Source organism: Epinephelus fuscoguttatus, linkage group LG10 (assembly GCF_011397635.1).
Source record: "Epinephelus fuscoguttatus linkage group LG10, E.fuscoguttatus.final_Chr_v1".
In the NCBI taxonomy this organism is placed as follows: Eukaryota; Metazoa; Chordata; class Actinopteri; order Perciformes; family Serranidae; genus Epinephelus; species Epinephelus fuscoguttatus.
The window spans coordinates 9,188,199-9,212,320 of NC_064761.1; the positions used below are offsets into that span (position 1 = coordinate 9,188,199).

The 24,122-nt window shown below is 40.0% G+C and overlaps 1 protein-coding gene across 2 annotated transcripts in view; it reads right to left on the bottom strand.

The window, feature by feature from the left end:
* mylk4b (myosin light chain kinase family, member 4b) overlaps positions 1-17,157 on the bottom strand; it is a 37,538-nt gene extending 20,381 nt beyond the window's left edge. Inside the window, exons 1-3 of one of the 2 annotated variants that reach the window (XM_049587949.1) lie at positions 17,103-17,157; positions 16,436-16,591; positions 9,083-9,317 (exon numbers count right to left, since the gene is read on the bottom strand). In XM_049587949.1, the coding sequence (XP_049443906.1) occupies positions 9,083-9,317; positions 16,436-16,591; positions 17,103-17,137 (426 nt within the window). In that variant the 5' untranslated portion in view covers positions 17,138-17,157. Of the gene's footprint in view, positions 1-5,349; positions 5,748-9,082; positions 9,318-16,435; positions 16,592-17,102 lie in introns of those variants that run through there. The other variant, XM_049587950.1, reaches the window with a different exon arrangement.
* Between the last annotated feature and the right edge of the window lie 6,965 nt (positions 17,158-24,122).

Sequence of the window (24,122 nt, forward strand, 5' to 3'; positions counted from 1 at the left end):
CTCTTGAGTTGCCATACGGCAGAAAAAAATGGGGTGACATTCTGCAGTTTTAAGGGGCACGCCTTGTGAATGTGTGAGAAGTTTGGGGGGGTGAAAAAATAAATGGGCAGCGGTTGTTTCTCGAGCTGTTACACAGTCTTCCGTCTTGTTTCTTGTTTTATTAATTCAGTTAAGCGAACACAGGACGCTCGGCTACTCTACCATAGCTTTTGGCCTGTAGGTGTCGCTGTTATTTGTTTTGTCAGTTGACAGATTACACTCCATTCAGCGGTGCACCAGCGCACCAAAATGGCGCGGACCAAGGTTTTCTTAGCTGCTTTTGGTGTTAGCTTGGAGTGATTGACTCCTTCTAATGATTTGTTCACCAAAGGACCACTGCTTCACTTCACTACACTAAGTATTTCTGCCTGTGTTGACATGTTTATTTGACTGTATGTTTTGGCTGAATTCAGTTTAATTTTTTGCTAACATACTTCACAAATTCCATAGATGTTGCTAAGCTAACCTAGCATTAGCCTAGCTGTTTTTGTCTGTCCATTTCATTTTTGCAGCAGCATTTTCAACTGTTCAAAGGTAGGAACAGTTCACTATTTGTCCAATTTGTTGGTTATTATAATAAATTCATTAATATTGTTATTATATTATTGCTGTTAAGTTTATTAGCCATTACATGGCATCTACTGGCATTTTGAACTATTGTGCTGTCCCTGAAGGGTGTCATTTTCACATGTATTATAAGCTATTCTTTGCATTGCGGCTTTTTGTTATTTTGTGATTTAAGACAGCCCTGCTCCTGCGGCTGCTGCATCTACTTATTTGCACAGGTACAAAATAGTTACCTGCCTGTTATTGAACCTTGTCAACTTTGGGTTTTCTGCCTGCCCTTTTGGAATGGTTTACCTGTGAGGGCTGCCTTCCCAGTTACGTGCCTCTATGGTGAATAAATTGCTGAACTTTACCAGTGGGCCTCCTTGATCTGCATTTGGGTCATTTCTCTGCTATCCTGTACCCACTGGTCTCTAGTACACAACACTAATGCCATTAGTGATGTAGTGACTGCTGCCCATTCAAACTTTCCAGTAGTACTAGCTTAAAGGATAAGTCAGCATGGCTTTTTACACATATTCACATTCAGTATTGGGGAAATACTCTAACTACTAACTACTCTCTACTTTAACCTAATAATTAAAACTTTATTTATTTGTCTCTACCTTTCAGTGTGCTGTGGAGAGGTATTTGAATGGAGGAAAGATCCTCTGGGACAGTTTATCAGCCTTGACCACAAGGTAAAAAGTTATTTCACTTGATGAACTTTCAGAAAATTAGACAGCCAGAATCTTGAGAGCGTGTGTGTTTTTGTCTATGTATGTGTCTATTAGAGCCCCACCACTGTATCAGCAAAGCTGGTAATGAGTTATGCAAACGACTGAAAGTGGACACCAACTGGGAGGCCAGAGGAGTCCAGGCGAAAACAGCACATTCCCCTTGAGTCCTCATACCAGGGAGACACAGAGGAAGAAACGTGGAGCCAGGAGCTGAGGATTGACAGTCCAAGTAAAATGTAGGTGTCATTTCAACTTTTTTTTCTTTTTTTTTTTTTTTTAACTCAGTGCAGTCCCCTTTCCCTTCAGTTCACACAATATACAAATAGTCTATGTCGTGTGTAACTGATCAATGTAGCACTGGTAAACTGAATCACAGATGACTCAAAATTTCACAGAATTAAAAACACATTTTACATATGTATTGTAAGGGCCTGTCACAAAAATATGTACAAATACAGTACATGAAGTTTAAAGCAGAAAGCCTGTAACTATAGAAAAACAGTCGTATACTGAGGAGTAAAATGTATCCATCAACATTCTCATCAGATCAGATCAGATTTTACCATAAAATAGATTTGACAATTTATGCCAGTGGAGTGAGAATTTTTTAATTTATGTTGATTTTTTAGATACTTAAGTCTTAGAGTGGGTTATATTATCATGTACCAGTAGGTAGTATGTAAACAAATGTTCAAATATTTATATTAACAGCAGTGATGAAAATGTGACTCAGTCCAAGGTATAATAAAAGTAAAGAACAAGCAACAACAACAACAACACTGGTTTGCTTATAGAAACCATTTTGGAGTTGGACTGGATATTGTGACGTTTCCGTCTTACTTTATGTCCTATCCAGACATCAACAGGAAAATAGTTGAAGGACTCAAGATACTGCATTTTTACATGTGATTTGCCGATCAATTGGTAGAACTAGCAAGAACCTTAACACACATTCACTTTTAAATGACCTTCTTTGTTGTTTTTAAATTCTTGAATCCATCACATGAAACTATATCTGGCTCTGTTCCATGATCCCTCCCCTATTTGTTTGTGTGCTAATTTCATCTGAGCTATGTGAGTGTGAGAATCTGAGGCAGGAGAAGCCCTTGTCACATTATTTACACTCATGCGCATTAGCACAAGCTACAGTTTCCTCTGTACACGCCTCACTCAAAATCATTTGTTTGTTTGTATGTGCCTGTTCTGAAACATGCATAGATCTTCTTTCCTTGATTCTGATGTTTAAGATATAATTATTTGTTTAGTTTTAGGACAAAAGGTTTTATCACATCATACAAGTTTAACAGTTGAACCCATATGAAAGTCAAAAATACAAATACAGTACTGTACTGTATTGTCTGCAAAGACAAAATGGTTCATTTTAAAATGATTTAATGCCAATTGAATTAATCCAAACTGAAAAACTGCATTTCATTAAAAGATCTGATTCCCTAACAGCACTAAAACTATTTTTTCAGTTAAATCATAAACTTCTTTGTTGCATTGACACAAACAACAGAGCATTACATTTCAGTCTTATCATATTCTCATGAACTCCATGCAGATTCAATGAAACATGGGCTTGTCTGTCTGGTTAACATTTGACACTATCTGTTTGTTTTTCCTAGGATGTTGCAGGCTGCCTTCATGTGATAACTTGGAGTTCACAAAGAAAATCCTCTCAGGTCAACTGAGGATGCTCCCATCTGTATTCAGGTTAGTGGGGCTTTGGTATGAATGATACTGTAAATGGCTTCAGAAATCAGGTTTTGACTGACGTCGCCACAGTCTCTGATTTTTATCAACTTCTCTACGCTGCTCCACCATCCTGTTGAAATACTGTCGCTTATGGCTCCAAAAATCCAAGATTGCAACAGCCAAAATGTCAAACTCAAGGCTTCAAAACATGAGCACACAAACTGCTGATTGGTTCAGAAAGAATTGTCACTTGCAAGACACGGGACGTCCTGCAAAAATCCACCAGTTTTAAGTAGCCAAGCTATGATCAGTAGTGACCACAAATTTTTTTATTCACTTGACCCAAATTTTAAAAAATGCCAGCCCCTAAAACTGCGTCATGTAATAAACAACTCGTGCAAACGTTTCTCTGTTTAATTGCTGATGAAAGGATTTAACAAGTGTTATGTTCAAGATGACGTCACAGCAGTTTCACGCTGCATCACTATGGCGATCAGCTGAGAATCCCACCTACACTGAGGGGGTACTATCCATGGTGGAAAACTGAATAGATAAAGAACCTGGTACCAAAAGTGAGTTGAGCTAAACCATGCAGTGGAAATGAGGCATTAAACTGGATCAACCTGTTCTGCAGCAGGTTTCAAAAAGCTTAAATCTGATGTTCAAACTCTACTTTGAATTCTCTCGAATCAGACTGCTCTATTATGTGTTATTATTTATTATTCACCTTAAAACCAACATAACATTACAATGTGCCGACATATTTGGACCCAACAGTCCAGGGTAGTAGAAATGATAAACAGAGTTATAAATCTAGCAGTAATAAGTCCACTGTCAGCGGAGACAAGAAGACTGACACTAATAAAAATATTGAGCTGACACTGACAGGCTTTAACAGCTCCAAGCACCACAACTCTCACACTTTATGAGGAGTCAATTACATTTACTTCCTGCTGGATTATGTTAACATAATAAACTGGTTTATACCAGACACGGTATGTGTGGTGTAGAGGGCACAGGCTCGCCAGGATAGTCATGGAGTTAAATGCTATCAGACAGAATTTAGATGTCATTGCTGTTGACAAGTGTGTGACGCATGTCCGATGACGTTATGTTTTCCACTGACTGTCCCATGCTCACAAACTGGCTACAGATGGATGCTTCACTTGCTAAAGACTATTGTTGTTGCATTGTTTTGTCAAAGTGACATGTTTAGTTCACTTCAGTTCACCCCAACAGTAGAAATGTTACAGATGCCAGAGATACCTCGCTGTACACCGTATACACAGATCCCATCAGTCATTAATGTTCCACTTAATCCAGGGGAAGACCGGTTCTGAAACATTTAGGCCTGTTAACACCACCAGAAACACAACTCTTGGACTTCTTGGACTGACAGCAGAAACTAGGCCACCCACAGATAACGCTGGCATTGCTGCCCTCAAATATTTCAGGGTCTTCTTCCCAAAGTCAAAGATACAATAATCTAGCCACCTACAGAAAATGCGATGTCTCCAGGTATATTATGATAGAGAAAATAGTCACATATTGCATACATCTTCCAGTGCTTACAATCCTCTAAATCTTTTCAATTGTTATTAATAAAATCATGTTTTAAATGTTTTTAATTCTGCTCTTAGTCTCACTTAAACTCAAGAAAAACAAAATAGGTGTAGAGTAAAATCATTGATAAAGCCTGAGCTGACATGTTTGTCTCCCGGGTTCTCTTTATTCAGATCTGCATCGAAATGCATGTCATGGAAGACAACCACCAGTTTTTTTCTTTTTTTTCTTTTTTTTTTTTTAAGTGTAGTATTTAATGAAAAAGAAATGAAAATGAACAAAAATGCCCATAGTTGTAATGTTAAGATCTCCTTTAAATTTCTAAATCTCGATCCATGGCAAAATCTAGTTGCTTGGTCTTTGGTCTACGGCCTAAATTTCTGCCAAACGTCATTATACTCAGTTAACAGGTTTTTCAGATTTCTAGCTACCTTACAGATAAACAAACAGGAAAACACCTTCCCTGGCAACGGCAACAAACAGTAACAGCTTTGGTCAAATCTGTCAAAGTGACAAGAAAGAAACTATCTAGATTGCATCACTGTGGCATTAAGGCAGCATTAGTGTGAGTGATAATGTGATAACATCCATTACTTCATTTCCATTTCATGCAGGCCTGCCGCTTGTTGGCCTCTGCTATAATCCTCAACATGACAGCTGAGTACAATAAACAAAGATTAGGTGATTTCAAGAATGACCTTATGGCATGTTTCCAAATTCACCTACTGAGCACAGGTGAATGGACACTGTCTTGCTGTATTACCTGTATGTCTGCAGTCCTGGTCCTTCCCCTCTTCTTGTGGGAGAATAATTTCCACAGCCGTCCCCACAGGAAAGTGGCCATGAGACACACACTCCCAAATATCCAAATATCTTTATCCCTTAGGAAGTTCTCCATGATGGAAACCTTCCTCTTCCTGTCCCTGCTGTCCGCCTGCACAGGCTGCCTGTCTTATCTCAGCCTCTCTGCCACCTGTGGCAAAGGAGTCTTAGGTGGCGGGCAACAAGTTGTTGACATTGGATGAGACAGCGGGTGTTGATCATGAAATAGTCAGGCTCCTGCGGCTGTGCATTTAATGCTCAGTCAGTTGCTTCTACAGACAAAAACAGGAGCTCTGCGCTGTCAAGCCACCTTCCCACCCAGCCAACCATTCACCCGTCACCCGGCTTCCTCCCTGCCTCCCACCCTGGGACCTAAAAGGAGAGAACATGCTGTCTCTGAGACGAGAACAGGACAGGTGGTGTGGGGTTCAGGGTGTCGTTGCTGTACGCAGAATCAGATGCCTACTGCTGCTGCTGGCATGTTAGTGAGACCCCTGTGGTATCCTTTAACTTCAGACACAGCAATTCATGCATGCATGCATACTCCTAAGTATATCTGTCAGGCAGACACTTTGCCTCTCTATACCTCACAAACAGACAAAATCATGTGCGTGTATCATTGTAGATGCTTAAAATGGCAAACAAGTCAGCAGTCATACACGCATGTAAACAAATACCTACATCTGTATGATGGTAACTTTATCCTCTCTGTGGCCACATGTTGCACGAGGTAAAACAAGACACGTATGTCTTTTTCAGTGACTTACTATGACCAGTCCATATTGTGAGCGAGTGAAAAAAGGAAGAACTTATAAATTTTGATTTACATGTATTACGTTAACAGCTAATATTTGGGGTTGTAAAAAATTTATTCGCCCTGACTAGGAAAGAGACAGAGATAGATATATGGCAAATTTCTGATATTAAAGAAAAAGAAAGAAAGAAACACAGAAGCACACCGGTTCCTGTATACTCAGTATACGCCACCTACTGACAAAGATGTACAGATCCACTCTATCTGTGTTCTCAGCAGAGGACTGCAGAGTTCCCTTTTTGGACTTTAAGTGCCTCTGTGTGTGTGTGACAGATATCTATCTGGATGGTAGCTGATGATTTATACTGGATAGTGGAATGTGACTACTGCAGTGAAACAGATCAGATCCCGCCCCACACCCTGCCAAACATATGAGGGATGTTTAACCTTGGTGCCTTTGCACATGTCTTTATGTCTTTAAGAGAAGATGAGACATTTGCTGTGTGTTGAAGGGATATACTGTGTTAATGTTGATTAACAACGTCAGGAAACTCTATGAACCCCTAAGTGTGTGTGTACATAGACATGTGTGTGTATATATATATATATATATCTGTATGTGTGTGTGTGTGTGTGTGTGTGTGTGTGATTCTACAAAAACTTGCATATTTTGTATATTTAAAAAAAGAAAAAATAGACAAATGAGGTTGTCAAAAAATTATCTTAAGTTTTAAGATATCCAAGATTCTGGATCAGTCCAAGGCAGCTGCTTGATTGAACAAGCAGCAACAGGTGGGGGGGCAGGTTGAAGGGTCAGAGGGGTCACAGATCAGGACCCCTGGAGGTAAAATATTCCCCAGTGGGAATCTGAGGAGAACCTGTGCACAGAGCAGGGCTGGAATGACAGTGTTAATGAAGCTGATGGATCTGGTGGCTGACCTGCACGTTTTTGACGTGTGTAACAATTTGTAGTTCAGCTATGAAGGAGGATGGAGAACAAAAAAAGCGGAGGGAATAGAAGGACTGGTGGAGCAAAGGTGCAACTGAGGTCGGAGTTCATAGATGGAGAGAAAGATGAAAGAGTTGTAGGCAGTGGGACACATGACAGGCTGAGGATCTTAAATTATTTGTGGTAACTTTGAAAGCACCCCTGATTTACAGTTGGACTAGACAAAAAAAATAGATAAAACAAATCCTCAACATAGTTTAAAATATTCACACTGCAAACAATTTCTGCAACTTTCCTCCACTTACAGTTAAGGAGCACAGTAGTTACACTCAGGTTAGACAGCTCCTGGACTCTCTATAGAGGCGATACATACACAGTAGTATACAATAATAACAATTAAATATCGGCATGCTAACTCAGTAACCAACCCCACACATATATATAAAACTGTTTTGATATGAATATATGAAAGGCAGTCATGTCAGCATCTGTGTCAAGAGCTATCACCTTAAAAAAGGACAATTGATTTTGCTGTAACCACATAATCCTTCATACTGACTCAAAAGTATTTGTAATATGTTTTACTACAAAATCTGTTGGTTCTTTCAACCTGCGCTATTGTTTACGCACCTAATAACAAAATAACTGTTTATTTTAACATTATAGATTAATCTCAATAGTTTAAGACTACCATTACACAGCTAGTATGAGCAGACCTCCCTGGCTGCAGAGTTGCTTTCTGCTATATTTTACATTGTATTTAATTGCTGATGTCACATGAGAGTATCTGATATTACACCTAACATCTTCTGTTGATGGTGTCTGCCTCATATCAGAGTGCAAGGCCTTGATTTATTTTCTAACTGAGCAAAGCAAACTGGCCCATGGCCGCCATCTTGTGGCAACTAGATCTGTGTGCATGACCAAGAGCCAAATAGTCATGTCAGTTAGTGGATGTGTGTGTGTGTGTGTGTGTGTGTGAGAGAGAGAGAGAGAGAGAGAGAGAGAGGCTGTTGAGTTGAGGAGGTTCAAACAGACAATAAAAAAGCATTAAAAGATCTGCAGCTCCCTCTAGTGAGCTGGTTGTATTCCACCTGTCAGGGCATGTTGCGCCTGCCAACAGGTGCGGAGAACCAATAGTGTTTGCGGTGGTTTATTTCAGTTCCCTTCTTCATCCTCTCTGCACAGACTGCTGATTGTGGCTCAAGTTAAACACATGGCATTATTGCCATCAGGGGCACAACATTGTTACAGAGACAGTCATTCTCATGTAATCTCACTCCCATAAATACCGACTGTATGATGGACCTGGTTAGATTTAGTAGCTCAGATTTTTTCATTGGTAATAAAAGACAGATTAACAATAGATTTAGAGAACCATACTGGTGTTTTTGTGTCAGCCTTTTTTCATACAAATCACATATAATTTTCATTAATTTTGAGTCTTTTTCAGAAACACGACTAAATGCTGGAATGGAAAGTGGACAGCAGTAATGATACTTAAGTTTTAGTCAGTGTACTAAAAAGTAAGGTGTGTTTTTTCTTTTTTAGGATTATTTAATCAACTAGATCCAGTTAAAGCTGGGGTAGGCAGAAATCTGTAAAAGGCAAAAAAACAAACAATGCCCTCCCCCTGCAGCTCTTCCCTTTCTGCCCAAAGCCCCTCCAAACCAGATGACTCCGGCCATATGTTTCATACAGTAACCCAGTGTTTCCATACACTGATTTATTTAATATTATTTTACTGCAGAGCTGCACGCAGCACATTCACAGAGCCCTTCCTTGCCCAACTCTCTTTATCAGACCACAAATGAGTCAAACTTAAGATAAAGGTCGGAGGGAGTAACAGGAAACAGTGTTTTCTAATCCCAGGAATCACTGATTTATCTGATCGACACCAATTCTCAGGGAGTGAGTGTGGATGATAATGAGAAGAATAAAGGCAGTGTTTGTTACCTCATGGTTTCTTACCTCCATCTCCACATGTTTGAGCTCCCAGAAACAGCGCATGGTCTCCACCTTCTCCAGGTGACGGTAGAAGGCCAGTCGGTCCAGGCGAAGGTTGTTGCTGCGGTTGCGGATGTCCTTCAGCCCCTCCATCTTCTCAACAATGGGAGACATGGGGATCGGTGGTGGTATGGCAGATGGGTGTTTCATATTCTTCTTGCCAGAAACAGAGTCCTTACAGAGAGTCTTTTTGTCTGACCTGAAATTACAACAGTCTTCTTTTTAACCTTTATCCTTTAAAAAATATCATTACATTTAGCATGAAGATCTCAGTGATCTCATGCAATGTCAAAATGTAAACTGGGGCCAGACCATGTAGTGATTCATTGGTGAATAAATTTTTTTAGAATCAAGCAGCAACCTCCAGGGCTGAAAAATTAAGCCAATGGCAGTCCCTCTACTGGCCACTTGAGGCAGGCTCCAGAAGCCACTCAATTCTTACAGACCCCCATGTTAAAACGACCAACTGTATGGCAGATATAAACATGTTTACAGCCTGGTACAAAAACTGTTTTAGTTTCTATAGCTAATTTCCCCCTGTTCATATATAATTAAGGCTTAAAGTTACGCATAATTAAAGGCGGGCCACTGTGAGTGACAGACTGCTGATGGTGTCCTTGGCTTGTCATTCAGATCCACCCCTCACTCCTTCACAGCGCCATCATCTTGCCTAAAAATGGTCACTTCTGGCTCTAAAATACCAAGATGGCGACAGGCAAAATGCCGAACCCAAACCACCAATAGGTGACATCACAGTAGGTACGTCCATTATTTTTACAATCTATGTTCTACACTCTATGGGTAACCAGTGTAGATTAGCCAAGACTTTTAAAATGTCTGACCTACATCGTGTATTAGTTAGCAGTCTAGTGACCACATTTTGGACCACCACCAACATGGATCAAAGCAATTAGTTAATCACTTTTGACATTTTATTCTTCTTCTTTTCTGATAGAAAACTGCTGGTTCCAGTTTCTCGGATGGGAAATTTTGGTGCTTCTCCTGGTTTTTAACTTTGGAAATTAGATAAATGTGGGTTTTGAATGGTTGATCAGGCAAAATGAGCTATTTTAAGGCATCAGCTTGCACCTTGAGCCTTGAATTTGTGATGGACATTTTCCAACACTATTTAGATCAAACTATTATCTGACTAACTTGTGAATGTAAAGTATTTGTTAGAAATGTGTTGCAGCCTGACAATTTCTATTCATAATAGTATGTGAAATATTTAATTACAATTAAAGCTAAAATAAATTTGTAACACTATGAAGCAAAAGGTCCAGATGTAACCTACAAGTAGCTCCTTTTGCTTTTCTGTCTCTTGTGTGATAGTAAACTGATCATCTTTGTGTTTTGAGCTGTTGATTTAAAGTTTAGGAAATCTGCAGAATAATTGATTTTTTTTAGAAATTGGCATTTATTTCAATTTGTTTTTTCGCTAACACAGTGAATCAAATACAAAACAAAACCGATATACTGCATCACATTGATGCAAAAATCCTTTAAAAACAACGCTGTCATACAGCAGTCCTGTTCACTGGTTTGCTGCATTGCTTTAAGGAATTGCTGCATTGGTACAAACAGTATAGCAGAATCTCTTGCTTCATCTATATCCCAACTCTAATCTATACTGTAGGAACAGCAGTTCACACCATATGCTTGGCCCCAGCTCTCCAGTCGACAGCAGTATCTCTGATCCAAGTGGTATGACTGATGATGTGGTGGGGAAATCCTCCCTGACGCCTGTTGGCGACAGCTGGCTTTCTGCTGCGCTCTACCTGTTGAGCCTCTGGGGGAGTCATGGAAGATCACTGGGGATATTTTTACCTCCAGAGTGTAAATGTCCTGCCTTTGCTTGACAATTACAGAGGTCAAAGAGTGGTTGTAGTTTCAGCTTGAACCCTTGATGCAGACTGTATGTAGCAGCCAAGGCTGTTCTTCAGCATCTCAGGGTAGAATTTCAACTCCAGTGCTAAAACCAAGTGGCCAAGGATGCACCTGTCACTGTTTTTTATGTTGGCCTTTTTACCTTTGATGATTTATTTACACACCCTGTAATAGTATTTTTTATTGTTATATATTTTCCTACAGGAGGGAATGAGTTTAGGCTGCAGGTGCACAACTTTACACAGCTCATTCATTTATATTCGAATGTTATAATCCTAATTTATATTTGAATTATTAATTCATGACAAAATACTTAGTGCATTGGAAATCTTAGAGTAAGTAAGTTTGCAAGTTTGCAGAATGTCTAACATGAATCTTTGTGTAAACCACAATAGGCCAAATGCAGACCACATTACATATCATAACAAAGCTCTCAATAATTACATTCATTATTTCTCATATTTGTCATATGTTGCTGAGATTTGCAAAGTAGGTGTTTGTGCAAGGTAATGGGACTCCATTAAATTATAAAGGTACTTCCCTACATGAATCTGTGGACAGAAGTAGGCTAATTTTCAGCTCAGTCATCTGTTGGCATTTTACAATTCTGCAAACTATGTATACGTTATAGTTGTACATTTTATACGAATCAAATTAATATTTGTAAGTTACATTGTGTGTCATCTGATGTCAGCTGCAGACCACCATTCAAGACCAACAAACAACAACACCAGTTGTTTTTAGCAAGTACTTGTTTCCAGCAGCTTTTAGGCCACCAAATGTGGGTGTTTTTTTAGCGACTCGTCACCGTGTTTCCACCAGGGATAGTGCCAGAATAAGCAGTTGTTTTTTATCAAGACATTGCTGCATTTCCAGCCAGGATTGCGTTACCAAAATGGGATATTTAAAGCCAAAACATTATCTTTTCCTAACCATACCCAAGCTTTTTTTTGTACCTAAACTTAACCACACGGTAACCATAGCATTGAAACTTTAAGTTCTAACATATCCTCTACAAAATAACGTACAAATGTAAAGTGTCCATGGTTTATGGAAATTTACCACAATTATTTTGGCGATTGCATTGTAATTTTATAAATTAAGATTTTATACTGAACATAAAATATAATGAGCCTACAAAATATTGTTCCATAAAAATCATTCCTGAAGTGTACATTTTTCAAAGACTACATCCTTGTTGTAGCTTGATGCTAATGTATCTGACATGAATTTTCTTGACTTGTTGAGGAGCGTGTAATCTTCCAACTAATTTCAATGCACAGAAATCCAAATGGTTCATCACTGATGCATGTTGGCACATGTTCACAATCAATACATTTAAATACATTTAATAGGTAAAACATTTTAGCTTTTCTGAGAAAAGTAAAATAAATGAATGTAGGTGTTTTTATTTGTAGTATTTTTACATGTATGTATTACTGCTTTTACTTGAGCTGAGTACTTCCTCCGCCACTCACTGTGAGACACAACAGTTGTCTGACATGGCCACCACCCGTCCAGTTTCTTTGAATTTGGTGTTTTGAAGAGGACCTTTCAAGAACTCTAATGCCTGTTTTGACGGTGTTGGCTGGAGCTGAGATGGCTCTCCTGGGAGGCTGGATGACCCTGGGTCACTCACTTTAAAGGGCTTTATTTTGGGTGCTCTGTAGTACAAGGCGAGGGTCAAGGGGCACGCTATCACCAGAAATGGAAAATGTCCATCGGTGAAAAACCATTAAGAGGCAGGAGCTGTCACAATGCTTGTTGCCAGGCAGACAGGAATTAAAGCTGAATAGATTGTTTTTTCATTGTGATCACTTTGACTCATTGCAGTTGTTGCTTTAACCACCCCTTACATAAGGGTATTGTGTATGGTATGTGGCTGTGTTTTATGTGTGATTGTGTGCTAGTAGCAAGTGTGTCACTGTCCAAGCAATGCTGTAGTTTGTGTATGTTTACTTTGCTTGGCGGCCTGCTGTAATCCCCCTCTATAAAATGGCAGGGGGGTTCCTATCTGTCTTCTCCATCATAATCCTTCCATGTAACTGATAGGAAGACCTGCATATGTCTCATAACTCTTAAAGTAGCAATGAATCATGGAGACCCCTGAGGGCGGTGTGAGTCCATCAGAGTATGTTTAGATGATTAAAGAGCAGAAGCAAAAAGAAGGGGGGTTGGCATCGTTCAAATCCCCCCTAAAATGCCAAATGTGCTACAAGAGCACAGTGATGAGAGGAAACATCAATGTAAAAACCTCCCCACAGGAATTAAATATCCCCAATTCTATTTATACTGGCTCTCTATGGGGGTTAAAAAGAATTAAAAAACCATATGCACGATAAGTGTTGATTATGACAATAATGCCAATTGGAGGTGGCAGCACTGGGTGTTTTTGGTTTTGTAAAATAATTTCTTCATTTTTAGGACTGTGGCCAAATGCCGTATTAAAGGCTGTAGCTACATAGCTGTGGGTTTATTGTGCCAGGCTAATTGAACAAGCTGGGAACAATAAAGAGCGTTAAAAACAGAGACACTATGAAAGACAGTAGCAACAGGTGACAACACATTGCTCTTGTGTCACTCTTCTTTATGTCTTGTTAAGGACACAGTAGGGCACCAGGGTCATAAAGAGTATAAAAAGAAAAGCTGCTGTAGTGAAAATATACAGGTAATCAAGTCTGTGATACCATGTGTGCCACCATGACAACTGTAACTAATGATAAATACAAAACACATTTAGGCAACAGAATGAGCCTAATTGGCATAGTCTATGAGCTGACTCTGCCATTGGGAGGTGGAGGGGATGGTGGATGGCATGAAACATAGGTGAGATGCCTGCTAAGCTGCAGACTGCTGTTTGAGACCAAAAAATAACAAAATTTGTTGACTATCAGTGAGTCATTGCTTTGTTTCCAGACGCTTTTTAGGCACAACCATGGGGGTTTTGTGTTTAAACCTAACCACATGTCAAACACAGCAGAGTCAAAACGAAAAGTTTCAACGTATCTGCGACATAATTAAGTGCAAAAGTAACATATCGATGGTTTGCTGCGACATTTTTTTCCGGACTTGTAGCAGCAGGGAAAAACGGCTAGTCTTGTACCATGAAAGCAGCCCTTCAAACAAATCTTGTGCTAGCGTATTTGCACATTTTATCTTGTGTATTTAACACATGTATAAATAGAATATGTGGTTTAACAAGCAGTAAGCTTATGTAGTTGCACCATTTCTTGATTATCAACAGCTGTTATAACAGCTAAAAAAAACCCTGATGAGTCACGCTTGTCTCGGTAACTTTCTTTGTAACTTACAAGGTAGAACATGTCGAAAAGAGAGTTTTGAGTGTGTTGGAAGGTCTTTTGACAGGTTAGTCATTTCTTGCTTTTAGCCTTTGTGCTAAGAACAGGTAAAAATATCTTGGACATGGTTTGCAAAAAAATGCACTGAAAGGAAAATGTAAAAGTGTTCGTAAGATGGCAAACAAGTCTATTTCCCAAAATATCTGAATGTCTTCACCCTTAAGATATGACTTTACAAAGCAGAGTTAGTGTTTGTAAGAATATATTGATATAAGTCAATGTGAAATAATCCAAGATGTTGTTTTTTAAGTGGCAGTGTGTCTTCACATTTGATCTATATATTATTTATTTTTGTCTGACACAGCGGTGGGCCTCGGTCTTTATCTGACCTGGTGTAGAATAACAAGCCAGGCTTTAATATTGCACAATGACTCAGTGCGAGCAAGTTCAGCCCAGTCAACAATCCATGTAGCATATTCTGAAAGGAAAAAATAAGGAAATCATCCAGCTTCTGCTTTGTGTATCCGCTGCTAGGTAAACACACGTTACAGATGGTCTAAGCTCAGATAACGTGAAGTGGCGAGGGGAGACACTGAATCTGCTACATGCATGTTTGCTCAGGTCATGTTCACGTGTGTGTGCAACCATGTATATACTTATACTAAGTATACTAAGGCAGATTAGGGGTCTTTTTTAAGTATCAGGCGAGGGCAGAGGGTCTAGTCCCAGATGGACTGAGTAGGAGTAATGGCCTCAAAAGGAGAGTCTTCACCCCAGGGTGCTATCTCTCTCTCAGGGGCCTCCGTAGTCATATGGAAACAGCCATCAAAGCCTATAAACCTTAGGAATGTGGGGGAGGTGTCTCTGAGTGTGCGTGTGGGCGCTGAATAGAACTGTACAGAACATTTTTATCCAACCAAATTTATCTTTGGTCTCAACTCAGGCAAAGTAAGCAAAAATCAAAGTTCAAACACTGAAAATAAATGACAATAAATACATACAGTAAAAGTTCAAAAGACTTCTAAAGGGTCCGCAAGTGCAGATTTCCAATTACCCTCTGCTAAAAGACACACTGTCCAACTGCAACATCGTTCACAGGGGGGGTAAAAGCCCCCCCAAAAAAATAAAAAATACTGATCATATTTCCCTGCCAACACTCCTTCATTAGAGAGGATACTCAAGTGACTGTAGCCAGTTCCCAAATTAATAGTCATCATATTGAACATGTTGACTGCCCAACGCGGTAATATCAAATGACCAACAGGTTTATTTTTCCCCATCTAAACTCCACATTCCCTCCTTTCCAGGCTGCCAGCTTGCTGTAACTTTCATCTTGGCTAGAGCCAAGTCATGATCAACGTATCATCGCCATTGCTCTCTGTGGAGTGTCCAATGCAAATAGTTGGACTGAGGATGTTCTCTTATGATGGGGCCAAATTGTCAGTAGACCTGGGTGACCCTAAGATTCCGCTGTAAGTGCCATATACAATACACATGCATAAACACATACATGGAGTACATACTGTGTGGGCACAGTGACTCCCCTGCAGGCTTCCAAGAAAATGCACAGATTGCACAGTCATCACACTGCAGCTTGTGCACAACACGGCTATTACATGTCTATATACACACGCATGCCATACAGTATGCGCTGATAAACACATTCATTTGTGCCCATGCAGACATATTTGGTGCCCACAGCCCTCTCCAATCTGTCACACTGACAACAACTCAGCAACCTCTGTAGAAGATTATAACTTTAGAACTTCCACACAGTGTACTTTGAGTAAACTGTACTCAGTGTGCTTTCACACCCCTGGTAGTGTGATGTAGGACGTAGGAGTTTTAAAATCATAATACCAAAATAAAGATTTGAGGTTGTTTTTGTCTTTAAACTCAACAAATCAGTGTGTCGGGTAACATCACAAGTGGCACCTTGCACTGTGCGTAACTGACACCACAGGAAAGGAGGTGTTAGAATTTAAAACATGGTCATTATGCACATCTAAGATTGCTTTGCATTTCCAAGGAATAACACAAATAGTCAGCATATGCAGGTAAAAAAAACATGTCTTTAAGTATTCCAATTAGGAGCAGTAAAGATATGCCTGAGTTGCAACAGAAGACTCACCCTTGATAGTTAGGCACATTCGCAATCACCAAAATGGTCTTCTCCTTTCCTCCCATGTCTCTCATGGGTGTGATGGAGTCTGTCTCTCCAGGTTTCCTCTCTTCCTCCCTAGTTTGTGTTTCCTGGTGCTGGTGGATACTCAACACAACCAGGCAGCTAAGACAAAATGATCCAGTGTGACTGACAGACAGACAGATAGATCAGGACAGACAGCTCAGTGGGAAGCTCTGGCTGCTTGTGGCTCTCTGCAGTGGGAGCCACAGACGCCCAGGGATAAGCACCAGAAGGGGGCGGGTGAAGGAAAGAGAGGGTGTATGGGTGGAAGAGGATGAGGAGGAGGAGGGGGGGTGCTTTGGGACCCAGGGACCACAAGCAGGGACAGAGTGGAGGAAGTGTTCCAGGGAATGTGGCTTGTTACAATGGAATGAGTGGCACGCCAGAGTGCTATGTGTCTGTGCAAGAGGAGGGATGATAGACTGAGAGAGAGAGAGAGAGAGAGAGAGAGACGGAGGGAGATACAGCGTGGGGGAGACGGGGGGGGCTGAAATATGGACAGAGCAAAGATACAGAGTGAGCTTTAAAAGTACATTTTGTTAAAATCAGCAGTAACTGATTTTTGGCAACTTGAAAGCAGTGGAAATTACAACACAATAGTGACATACTGTACCTTTTATGGCAACCTTGGCAAACTTGTCTACACATCCCACAGATATGGAGTAAAATTAAATTATTCACTCTCCCTTTAGCTCTGTTTTTGCTCCATCAACTTCCGCTGGAAATATCTCTCGTTAGCCACTAAATGCTCCAAGGTGTTCACCAGCTAGTTTCTAACTTTGTCTGTTGTTTGGTGTACTGGGCAGTGTAGAGTCTGTTTTTAGAGCTAAACAAAACCAGCTGTCTGCTGTGGCAACAACTACACTGATGAAGAAAAGAAACTCTCTGAGTCAAACTGTGAAATGGTTCAGCAGGCTGATTGGTGAGTCACAGCTTGACCCAGTGTCCCTGTCCACCAGACAGTTACAGCGAATCACGCTCGATTTTAAAGTCCCTCACAAGATGCATGTAGATATTTTGTTTAACATGGTTTTCCTCCATTATAGTTAAAAAAAATTGGCAGTGGTTGGTTATGAAACATATAATAATATCTGCTGCAATGCGGTTTTGGTAGACAGTGGAAGGAAGCTCCAGGATCCACTTTATATCTAAAAACTGCACTCTTCATGTTGTTTTCTGTCAATGCAAACTCTCTGCACTGAAAAATTTGCTCTGTGCCAGAGGTTTCAATTTCTTTGCCAGTGTTGAAGTCTGATCTGATCGATAGACGTTTTCTGGTTTTAGACAGTGATTGGCTTGCGTATTAGGGTAAATCACTAATATGCAAGCCAATCACTGTCTAAAACCAGAAAACGTCACTTCTGCAGTTTGTAGCCCACTGAGTATGCACAGTATTGATTCTCCTGTTGGCCCCGCCTGCCAGTGCCTACTCGGCCCTTAGACTTTACATTGTGATGACATCACAGATTTTGAAAATTACTTTTCTCAGCTCAAGGAGAGTTTTACAAATATAAAACCACCATGGCTCAAAAAATCATGGTAGAAAGAGTTGTAATTGACCTTGTTTGCAGTTCAAGGTGTCTTTTCATCAGTTTTACAGACATGTCTTCTATAGTGGTGGCCTATGCTAAAATGCTTTTGGGGCTACAGGGGATTATTGTGCTGCAATATTGCTTGTGGCCACTAGGAAAAATTGGCTGCTAGGGGGAGCAGTGTTCCTGGGGGCCTGGCTGGACGTACCTAATCTAGCTTCCCTGGCATATTTTTGAATCTCAGATTTTAGGGAAATGCACAGACATTGCCCCCTTCAGTAGAGAAATGTTTAAACACATCTTCAGTGACAAAATTTACAGAGATACAAGTCAGTATAGTCAAGGTCAGACATTTTAGGCAACATAAACATAATAAAAGCTCATTTTGAGTGAGAGGCGGCTTTAAATGACCATCCCCACCCTTAGCACAGTGAATTTCAGCATCCTACATATGGATGAAGGTTTATAGTGCCGTTTAAGATCAGCTTTGTTCTACCAGACATTATTCAGATGAACAAGTCATAGCAACATTGCACAGACACTACAGAGGGAACACTACTTATTTATTATATTTTAGTGGTTTACTATAGAGCTGAGAGGAACAGAGCTGGGTGATAATTATCTGTGAGTTTGTTACTATGCACAACAGCTCTCACTTTCACATAATCATTTAAGACATTGTTGATACAGTTTAAAGGTATTGTTGTAGCAGCTGTAATCTCCAGTTAATCTGTTTAATTGGAATGGAGGGGCAAGCATTGCAAATTAAACCATAAATGCTGTGCTGTATGACACCAGTCTATTAAGTGAATGTTCACTGCTCATGTATCTGTCTCTACAAAATAAATTAAACTAGATAAAACGTTAACACATGGAATCAATTCACAACAACAACAAAAAAAACATGTTCCTTGTGTCGGTGTCCAAATCATTTTTTATTTATTTAACCTTTATTTAACCAGGAAGTCCCACTGAGGAACCTGGCCAAGGCAGCAGCTGGTCAAGACACATTTAAAATGCAACAAATACAACATATAAAACAAAAATCCACAATAAAACAACAACTATTCAAACATAGTGGCCTCTCAAGAAAAAACAAGCACATGTCTCTGTTATCACATTCTTTATGATTCCCTCAAATGCATTGATGGATATAAGTGTTTCTAATTTTAGATCTTTTTGGAGATTGTTCCATGTCCACGGTGCACAGTAGGAAAATGCAGTTTTCCCCAGATCTGTTAAAACCCGGGGTACATTGAAAAGCAACCATCTGGAGGAGCTTAGCTGGTAACTACCAGAGTTGACACACAGAAGGGTGCAGAGGTAGACCGGAATTTTGCCCAGTATTGCTTTATAGATAAAAATATACCAGTGCTGTTGTCTGCGAGTGGTCAGTGACATCTAACCCACCAAATCACAAAGAATGCAGTGATGAGTAAGTGACTTAGCATTTGTAATAAAACGTAGAGAAGCATGGTTGACTGAATCAAGGCTACATAAAATGGAGGAGCTTGCATGCATATGTCATATGCAATATGTCACCATAATCAATCACAGACAGAAAAGTGGCCTCCACAAGTTTTTCCTTAGCACTGAAAATAAAACAAGACTTACTTCAAAAACAAAAGCCAATCTTCACTTTAAGCTTCCTGACTAGAGTAGCAATACGTACATTAAATGAAAGCTTGTCATCTATCCATAAACCCAGGTACTTGTATGAGGACATTCTTTCAATGGATTTAACGTCAGAAAATACAAAATCATAAAAACCAAAGGATCATCTCACAGGACACACACATGAATACACTCAGCCATATAAGATCACACTGACAAACACACTCAACTCAGGTTGGGTGATTATTATGATCATCAAATAACTTAAAATTCCCTTAATCTTTTTTAGTAGTTGAATAATTCTTTTCATTTAATAGATTGGTAGCTCATGTCAAAATTCACCAACAATAAATAACTTTTTGGAACGAAAGACAAGTTCCTATGTACGAGTCTTTTACAGGATTGTCTCATTATCATCTGTTGTGTTTATCACCATCACTTGTTGTTCTCTCGACCTTCCCATTAGTGAGCTCAGTCTTTAGTCTTTGGTCCTGACACTGAATCCTCCCTTACCCTTCTTTCACCCTCCTGTCCTGTACCTTCTCTCTGTGCTAATTGGTGACACTGGTGCCTGTTGCTGTCGGGGTTTAACAGCGCTTTACATCAGTCTAAAAGTGTCGCCCCAGGCGAAATGTTTGTATTCCACTTGTGCTATACTTAGCTCACGCTCAATTAGATTACCTTAGGACAATAGTTGTGTTTGACACAGGAAACATGACAACATGGAGTATTGTCCCACTCTGTGTATGCCTGGTGTGTGTCACAAAAATGCCAACAAGAAGAGTTGCAGCTACAGGAACACTCAGAGTTACAGCTTCCATGAACAGCTCTATAACTCACTGTGAGATAAGATAAACTGTGCCAGACTCTCTGTTGTTCAGACCTGAAAAACAATGTACTGTATAATGGCGGAAGCAGCAGTGACATCTGTATCTGTAAATAGAAAAAAAATGCAATTAAAAAGGAAGCAAATGATAAGACAGCTAAATAAACAGTTGCTAGCTGACCTAACCACCACCACCTGCCTTCACCACATATAGTTTGGCTCCTTCTGGAACCAGCATGTCTGCTTTTACCACACAGCCACAAAGTGTTATTCATTTAAACATACAGTAAAAATGAATGGCCCTATCTAGAGCCAGTGTTCTGTTTTTCTGTTCTGGGCTGCAGTAGAAACAACTTGGTGGAAGCAAAACCCCCCAGGAACAGTGCTGAACTTTGAAGCCAATTTTACATAGTGGCCAAATATGGAATTACAACTTCCAGGTTCGTCATATATACCATTAGTCCCAGAAAGACTTTTTCCTATAGACTTACATTGTAAAAGAGACTCAGTAGATACATTTTTTTAGTGTCACAACCCCCGCAAAATGACTCAGGGTTTGATCCAGTCTGATAACATTTCAAAAGTCTAGAAGAGCTGCACCATAAAAGCATTTATTAATAATGTTTATACCCATTGCAAATTTTATCTTGTCATTCTGACGCAGAGTCGATACAGCTTGGGGTTTTACCTGTTCAAAGTTTTTTTTTTTACAGTGTCAAAAACTAAATAAATGATACTTGCTCTTCCAAACATAAAGGCATTAAAAAAACTCCACCCAAAATAAAACTGTCCATATGCAGAAAAAACCAGAGCCTTGTACTGTAACATAGTTTCCCCAGACAGTAAGTCATGAAGCAGACACACTGACATGCTTCGTGCATTCAGGTCAAATTTAAGAGCTGCGTTTACTGCAAAGTATTTTCAGCTCAATATGCTGCGTAAACTGTCTGGTATGGTTGTGGGTGGCAGAGTTTTGAAGAAGTATCAGATCACGTTTTCTGCAAGGGTCACTGACATAGCATCAAGTGTTTTTCTTTCAGTTGCTGACTGCACGCAAGCTGCGAAACAAAAGATACACCCTTGATGGGTGGCACACTGTTTACTTGACACAGATTTCCAGGGGCCACACTTAATCTTACCTAGAATCTCAATCAAGAGGGCAGATTCCTTGATGATCCCTGAGAAGGTCACAGCTGTGTGGGCACACAATGAGGCTGGCGTGCCAGCTGACCACGACGGCCGGCTGCAAGGGCCTCTTCCCTCGACTAATAGAATTGAGGGCACCCGTGTTGGCTTTGACCTGATGCACATTCGCGGAGGATAGGGATGGTCAATACAATACACCGACATGATCTCATTTCTCAGAAATCTGCTGCATATTTATGGTTCTGTTACCTGGTTACAGTCAGGTGACGATAGAGGGGTTTATTGTGATTATAACAAATTGTGAACAAGATACAAAACAGGAGCCAGCTCTCAGAGCAGCACCTAACCTTCAACACTAAACAGCAACATTAACATTAATAGTGAATTTTGCACACTACATACAGCGTGTGCATCTTTTTGTATAGTCATATGTTGTTGTTTTTTTTTAATCCCACATGGTTTCACTTTATTACTGTGTGCTTTTACTTGTGAACCATTGCCTACTCAGGAGAACTCTCCATCACTTTATGATGATCAATTTTCTGTATGTAGCTTTTTCTTTAGATCAATGAAGACAGATCTTTTATAAAACTCTGTCTGCTGTGAAGATTTTCAGAAACTCCATTTTCAATGTTGACATGTAGACAGGGAAAATAGAGTTTTTTTGGCTTGAGATGTCAGAGTGTGTGCTGTTACCTCCTTTGTGAGGCATCACAAATGAGGTGACATTTTGTGCAATGATAGACACGACCAAAATAGTGCTGCCTCTAACCTTGCTAACAGGACTATTTGCATGTACTTAAATGTACAGTTCCTCTCTCACTATATTGGGGATTGGTGGTGTCAGATGAAGGTAAATGCTTCAGTCAGTCCCACAGTAATAGCTTGCTCTTCTTCCTCTTCTTCTTCTTTGAATGGCTTTAGGGTTACAGTTAAATCGCCACCTGTTAGTTGGCATCCACTTAACAGCCCTTCAGTTGTGTTTTACGTTTTCATTTATAACAGTGCTCTTGTGGACAGGACTTTTTGATATCTAAGGAGGAAAAACCCTGTTTTCAAAAATACTCCCACGCTAACTAGGCCTGAATCTAATATTCAATTACCTGCTTTCACACTGCACAGAGCATGTGCAGGTCCTCTTCATTAAAATTAGCTACCGTTTCTCAACCTCTGGGTCAAGACTCTATGTGGAATATACAGTACATGTACTTTTTACAGTCAACGTGGCTGACTAATTATTGTATGTAAATACTCTTTACCTCCACCTTGTTCATTTGGTCGGCATTACGGCTTGTGTTACAAGACCTTGACAACTTTCTGAATGCTGAGGTCAGTAGAATTGTATTAAACTTTACAAACCTCTGCCTCACACATGCACAAGTGTTTACTGTATTCTTAGACCAGTTTGTGCTTTGCTAGATGATCCTGTGTTGATATGTCACAACTATAGCACTGACTGCTGAAGGTGCAAGTTACCATCTAAAGTTTATATTCTGTAGGAGCAGCATCAGATGCAATTCTTCAGATAAGAGCATGTAATTACAAACAAGTTCTTTGACGGACGTGTAAGTGCATAGCTAAATAGCCTGAGAAATCTGAGCGAACACAGAAAGAACTGGAACACAGTGTTCACCTTCTGTTGATTCAAACTGAGCAGCTGAATGGCTTCAGAATCTGTATCAAGTACGTAACACCTTATTTAATTGCATCTGAAGGGAGTATTAACTCTAGAGTCATGCATTAAAAGGAGGTCAGTATTGTGAACATGCAGACTAGGTGGTATCTGGTGATATGTCATGAACTATTTACTGTGGCACCATTTGTTCAGCATGTTTTCAGTCAGATATAGTCACAGCCGCATGCATTTTGTACATGCTGATATATACATGCACTGATATATACCCGCCATAACTGATCGCCTTCACTGCAGAATTTTGATTTATAGCTCCACTTAATGATATTTGATTTATATTAATTAAATGACCCATGTAATGTGACCGGGTGAAGAGTCAACAGAGAATTATCACCCAACTCTACAGCTCTACGGAGCTTTGTCGCCACTTTTAGCTGATAGTTCTGGTTTCACTGCACCATTTACTGTCTGGTTCAGTCTCGGTGGTCTTATCAACCTCGTTATCAACCATGTTCCGTGGAACATCTATCAACTTAAGAGTCGGATATTTCCCTCAGGAGTTGTTGGAGTCCAAACCAAAGCTAAGAGGAGTGTGAACATTAGATTTGCATTTACCATGTGGACACAACACAACTCTGAATTAATGATAACTTTGCTCTGTGTTTGCTAAATGTTAGCCGTAACAACTTTATATGGTGATATAATGTCAAGGGTGAGCCTGTCAGCTAGCTTTAGATTTGTTTAGCCTTGTGGTGGCCAAAAATCATTTAAAGGTCTAATGTGTAGGATTCAGTTGCATTTAGTGGTTAGGTTGCAGATTGCAACCAGGGGCGTGTCTGGGGAGTGTCCTGGGGTGGCACAGGCCACCCCTGAAATATGATT